The sequence below is a fragment of the Nicotiana tomentosiformis genome, chromosome 2 (assembly GCF_000390325.3).
Source record: "Nicotiana tomentosiformis chromosome 2, ASM39032v3, whole genome shotgun sequence".
In the NCBI taxonomy this organism is placed as follows: Eukaryota; Viridiplantae; Streptophyta; class Magnoliopsida; order Solanales; family Solanaceae; genus Nicotiana; species Nicotiana tomentosiformis.
Window position 1 is genome coordinate 130,086,179 of NC_090813.1, and position 6,636 is coordinate 130,092,814.

The following is a 6,636-nucleotide window of genomic DNA, read 5'->3' on the forward strand; positions in this document are numbered from 1 at the left end:
TATAGGTAGGCTAAGAACTCTTAGGCAAATACTTTAGCCCTAGGGACTTCTCCATAAATTACGGTTGCCCTAGGAACTCCTAATAAAAATATTTCTTTCCATCAAAGAAACTATTACATATGCATAACTATAAAATATTATATGATATATTATTTACTTGGAAGCCAAGATAAATAATTTATTACCTAATATGTGGGCCACACTAAAAGTCTCTAGAAGAGACGATGAATTTCTAACATAGAGAGCATTGTAATATCATGTTCTCCAAACTTCTGGATTAAACTCTTGCCTGCATATGCTTTCAGCTAATTATCACTGATCTTGAAATTTACAGTTTAAACAAAAGCTATATGTTAGATGCTATCATCGTCTTATATTTCACAACTCATATAAGGAGGAGGGGACGTAGAGTTTCACTTGCTCATGAATACCATATTTATAAGGTAATTACATATAAATTCCTAAGACTTAATTAGTAATGTGATGAATATGATAATTAATTTACTATCACATCTTAAATTATACCGATACCATAAAAAGCTAACACTCGCACAGTTTTTATAATTTAAATCCTTATTTGTGTATGCACAAATGTCCACAATGAGTCGTCATGAGATTCAAAAAAGGAAAGAAGAAGTTTCATTACAAGACTTGATACGGTTTAAGTATTATCTCATGATAAAACACACTTGAATGGAGAAACAGAACAATCCTTATTTGGAAGTCTTCCACACTAGAACTAGAAGAATTATATTACTGCAATACTTAAAATAGGCAAAGACAGTTATGCACCTAACGAAAAATAGAAAAAGATTACAGAATGCACAGAAAATCTTGACATGAGACGAAGACAGAATGTAAAGATCAGTTGTATTTATGGGCAATCTCCAAGAGAGCAGCGCAAAGTTTTTCGGGCTCGCATAGCATTGCCATGTGATCAGCACCTTTAATCTCTATTGCTTCTGTAACACCAATGTTGTCAATTTGCCATCGTTGGAATTCTTCTGGTATGCCTTTATCCTCTGTGCACACAATGTAAACTCTCTTCACTGATCCAAACCCTTCATCTGTGAAATACTTGGCCTTTGACAGATCTTCCATAAACAGAGAACTTGGTCTCACCAATGATGATGCTAATGCAAGATCCTACCACATTACCAATTCAAATGTTATGCTGCTTTTATTTCCAAAGAGGAAAATACAAAAATCTTCTTAATCGAGTTTAACATTATAACTTTTTTTTACGCTATAGGTTAAAGTGACCTACAATAACAGTTAATTATACTATATAATAATATGATAATTTAGGAGATAAAAAGTACTAGTATGTGTTTCTAAAGAGTAGTAGGCTTACCTCAGGAGAGCATAGCTGGTAGAGCTTGTGAGCCAAGAACTTTGGGCCGAAAAACATGGATGTCAGTGGCTCTTCAGGGGAACCATATGGTAAAAATTGAGTATCCAACCAATTCTCTGCTGGCGTCCGCTCATTATACTACACAAAAATACATCAAAATTGGGTTAAATAAAGCAATCAATCACGACCAGCATAACAAATGTGCATTTTTTTCTTTCTAATGTACAGATCAATCACATATGACTAGAGGTGGCAAAGTCAACTTACTTTTTAGTATATCTTAGACAAGTTTAAATGGGTTGAGTTATGGCTCATTTATTGACTAGATTCAACAGTTATCTAAAATGACACATCAATTTTTTTTGGTTGACACGTGTTCAATAATGTAACTCAATTGGTCAAACTACAACCTGAACATACAAATCAAATTTTTGGAGACAGAGGATTCATCAAATTACTTGTTAAAAACGGGTATAATAGTGTAACTCAATTGGTGAAACTGCAACCCACACGCTAACATGAAAAAAATCAAATTTAGAGATTGATGTATGTCAATTTAGAAGAACTAAAGTTAATAAATTATGAAATACATTAACCTTCACAATTTTTTTTCCAAAAAGCAAATTAAGAAAGAAAGGAAGGTCGGTTTATGTTAGACTGGTTGATTTTGACCCGTTATTTTACCCAAGCAAACTTTGAACATATCATAATTGTGACCCTTTTTGACACAATCCGCCTATTACCACCTCTACATCTGATTTGACATGATCATTTCAAAAGCATAGTGGTTTATATTCATCTATTGATTGTTGGAAAATTGGTTACGGAGAATAGGAGTTAGTTTGAGGCGTGTTAAGGATATTGTCTTTAAGGATATTTTGCTCCAATAATAATGAATAAAATTAGGCGTATTCCAAGATTTAACAAGCTCTTCCAGTTATTAAATTGGGAACAAAACTAGCAGAAAATTAAAGAAAGAAACTCAACTTATAGAAGGAAGAAGGTGATTCAAAATGTTATTTCTACAAGTCTCCAAAACATTTTGTATATATTGGCATTATTGCAACGGCTAGTTATCGGCTAGATAAGAGCTAGTTTGACTCTATTAAATTTAAAATAATTTACTAAATAATAAGTAAACATAAAAATAATATTTTAAAAAGGAAAAATATTCCTAATTAAAATGACAGATATTTCTTTTTGAGATTCCACTAATTTTTCAACAATCATAAGTCATTTTTCAAAATTACTACAGCTAAAGATGACCAGAGAAGTGGATTGGCTAAATGATCTTGACAGTTCAAACTTATAGATACATAAACAGTTCAAACTTTACATGAATTTACCGCAGCCGTCAGCAAAAGAATATTTTCTTGTGGTTGGCAAGTAAAAAAGAAAATAGAAAAAAGAATAAGTTCTGCAGTGAGAATACGTGTCACTTAGCTAACATTTGGACATAGATTCCCAAATTTATTCTAAAAAATCTGATTTGAGTGAAATTTGGTTTGAAGATGAAAATGTGTTTGGACATCAGTTTTCAAAACATATTTTCCAAATTTATTTTGAAAAAATATGAAACATGACTTATACCCACAAGTTCTAAAAACTATTACAAACACCCAACAATACCATTATCGATAACATTCATTATATTATCGCAAACTATAGTCTTGAACATAAATAAATTTGATACAAAATTACTATTTTTATAATAAACTACATGATACACTATTAGGTGACCGAGAAAACGAAGCAACATTATTACAAAATAATAAATGGTGGGCTCTTTTATAAAATACAAAAGTTTAGGACAATTTTAAGAAAATAGAATAGTAATATTTTGGTCCAAAACCAGCTATTGAGTTGATTTTGGAATTTGAGATTTGGGATTTTACCAAAATATAGGCACAATCTATGATCAAATATGTATTTGCTAAATAAAATCCAAATTTATTTTGATAAAATCTATGGTCAAACGGTATCGGTAAACGTTAAATGGGGTGGTCATAGTAAGAATGATCCGTGGAGGGTGATGGATCTCTTGTCTATTAAAGTAAACTCAGCAGCATCTTTTCCCCCAAAAAAATAGAAAGCAACAGTTCGAGAAACGTGGAGAAACCCAACTTGCATTGTTAAATTTCACATACGCCAAAAATGTAGGCAACGGTGTTTCCCCACTCCAAGCCCACCATATATTATATTATAGAAATTTAAAAGACGGTACTTATAGAATCAGGGCATATGGGGCAGTGCAGGAGTTTTACCGATACCAATATATTATTACTATTTTCAAAGCTTAACATATTAGAAAGTGGTGAGTGAATTTGGTTTACATTTAACTTTTGAATAATTTTTAGGGGAAAAAATGAACACTATTATTGGAAAAGTTTTTTAGTAGTAGAAAATCATTACGTACATTTTAATGGGCTAGAGCTTACATCTTTGCATCCATGATAGACTGTAGACTAGCTGTATACTATGCCTAATATAAGCATGTGATAAACCACATTACTCTATCTAGCTCCTTGCTAGCATATGGACACTTCAAAGCCTCTCCTTTTCCCCTTACAGTGACAAAGGGCATTCTTTTCTTTTAAACAAATTAAAATTGCAATGCATTTTTAGAGTTCACTAACCATAAATAGTACTTATTGATAATCAGATAAATCAACTTTAACCTTCTAAAATATCGGAGCAGTATTTTAAAAGGCATTTTTGGGACTCGCCCCGGGGCGGGATACTATCAAAACGCCTTGAGACTTATGTGTGAGACTTAGTTCTATGAGGCTTACGCCCCCAGGCGCCCGATTGTGCGCTCTAAACACGCCTAACGCTCAAAACTCGAGACTCGCCTAACAGTTCTTATGCAAATCATGTGTTGAATTCACTAATTAGCACGGTTGACTCCCAATATTCTTTAACAAATAAATTATTAAAGTTCTTTTTATCTATAGGAATATAAAAATTATAAATTACTCAAATAACGAACCATAATATTGCATATTTACTAATTGAGAACATCGAGAGGGTGAATATCATTTGAATATTTCTTCTGAAAATAGATAACCAAAATTTATATCTTTACTTGATAGATCTTCGTGTCTTAGTTCTATGTCTCTTAAAATTATCATACATTTATTATTTTACTATTTAAAAATAAGTTTATATTTACTCATGAAAAAGTAATATTTTAAATTACATTGTTGATAAAATTTATTGAGTTTTTAAAGAGGTAAAATATGCAGTTTGATAATATTTTTTAAGAAATTATAATTTTTAATTGTTTGAAATTTAAGACGTTGTAGTTAATTTATATTTCATAGTAAATTTAATAGTATTGCATTATTTATACTTGTAAAACATGCTAGATATTTTATTTTGTATGAGTTTATTTAAAAAAATTAGTTTTCTTGAACTTTTAATATTTTCTTTTATATTTTTTTCTATTATAGTGCTAAGTTATTAATTCATAAATTTCAAAAAATAAAAATCTTTGGGGCTTACCCCATGTCTCGAGGCTTTCGCCTCGCCATGTATTACGTAAAACACCCCGCCTCATGCCTTCGACTTGTATGACAATTTCAAACCTTTGCTAGACAAGACAAAGGGATTTCAATAGCATTAATTACGTCTAACTAGGAGTCCATACTTGTGTGAGAAAATCATACATACATGTATATATGCATATACATAATATAATACTCCCTCGTTCTCAAATTATGATGTCGTGGTTTTTAAAAATAATTGTCTCAAATTATTTGTCATTTTATAAGTTCAAGACAAAATTGATTATATTTTTCCTATTTTACCTTAGTAGTAATTGTTCGTGAACACTACAAACATCTCTGATAACCTTGGTCCAAAACAAACGATGGAGTACTAATTGCTTCAAATCCTAACAACTTCCACCATTGTATTATAAACTCTATTCTTAAACATAATTCTTCAACTATAATAATGAAAGAATATTTAAAAAGAACGGAGAAGGAAGTAAAAACTCATTTAACTGTTGAACATTCAACACATTCTTCAAGTTTGTTAATTTAGTCTATCTTAAGCGTCTGTTCAGATATTATATGGAGTAAACCATTGGCGCTCACATTTAGTAGAAACTTAGATAATGTCATTGATGAAGATTGACACATAAATTGAGAAAATATTCAATGAAAAAGATTATAGAGTAGTAAATAAGACTTGTTGACTCTAAATTTTAAATTTGTTTCCCTATACAACAACAACAACAACTCAATGTATTCTAACAAATGGGACCGAAGAAGGATAGGATGTATGCAGCCTTACCCCTATCCTGAAAGGATAGAGAGGACGTTTCTTACACGCGAATAATAAACATCATCATGCAATGACAATAATATGCAAGAATATATTTACCTGTTCCAAAACATAAGAGGACCTGTGAACAGAATCAGGCATGAAAGCAGCCAAGAAAACAGCAACATAGATCTTTTGTGGATACTTTTCCATAGCAAGTCCCAAATTCATACCACCAAGACTATGCCCCATTAATATAACCTTCTCATCTGCTGAAAGAGATTCCATAAACTCCATCAATGGCAAAGTATAATCCTGAAGTGTTCGAAGCTCCTCTAGTTTTCTCAAATCAGTGCCAGAAGCTGCTAAATCAAGAGCTGTAATCTTATGGCCTGCAGCTTCTAGCAGGGGCTTGAGCTTGTACCAACTCCAACCTCCATGACATGCACCATGTACTAAAACAAAGTGTTTTCCTTCCTTCTTGATAATCTCCATTTTAATTTTATGTCTTGTAAGTTTCTTTTCTTTGGTTTAGTCTTAAGCCAAGAGAATTATTATAAGAAGGGCTATAGATAGTGGTTTGGAGGACATGGAGAATTTATAACAACCACCTGTCAAAATTCACATCTGGCTGTTAGTTAAATATCAATAATCATGTGCCTTTATAGAATAGTCAACTATTTTTAGGGAATGGAGAGACACATTGGAGAATTATGTAGATCTAATCCTTTTAAAATACTTTTGGCCTTTCTTTCTTTTATTCCCGTCCGTCCTTTTTATCTTTCATTTGAGTTTTTGGCGCATTTATTAAAAACATTTAATAATAGCCTTTATGAATACATTTGATTATAAAAGGGTTTATATTATTTGTATCTCTTCCTTCAATGAGCAACTTAATGACTATATATCTTCTTCAAGTAGTTAGGTCGCACTGAGAAAAAAATAATGCATTTTTTAATTTTCTGAATTGACAATATATCAAATCAAATTTTGTAGACAAAAATGATAGATGA

General features: G+C 31.3%; 1 protein-coding gene across 1 annotated transcript; it reads right to left on the reverse strand.

The window, feature by feature from the left end:
* Positions 1-594: 594 nt before the first annotated feature.
* Positions 595-6,232, reverse strand: LOC104111040 (salicylic acid-binding protein 2). Its single transcript, XM_009620639.4, has 3 exons — positions 5,744-6,232; positions 1,355-1,492; positions 595-1,146 (listed from the first exon to the last, which is right to left on the reverse strand). Exons 1-3 carry the CDS (start codon positions 6,116-6,118, stop codon positions 865-867), a joined length of 795 nt encoding a protein of 264 aa, XP_009618934.1. The 5' UTR covers positions 6,119-6,232; the 3' UTR covers positions 595-864.
* Between the last annotated feature and the right edge of the window lie 404 nt (positions 6,233-6,636).

Excerpts from the sequence above, each read along its gene's own strand:
- LOC104111040 (XM_009620639.4), bottom strand. The coding sequence starts at position 6,118 with ATGGAGATTATCAAGAAGGAAGGAAAACACTTTGTTTTAGTACATGGT. Across the intron at positions 1,493-5,743 it reads CCTCTTATGTTTTGGAACAG|TATAATGAGCGGACGCCAGC; the intron begins GTAAATATATTC and ends ATTTTTGTGTAG. Across the intron at positions 1,147-1,354 it reads ACCAGCTATGCTCTCCTGAG|GATCTTGCATTAGCATCATC; the intron begins GTAAGCCTACTA and ends GTAATGTGGTAG.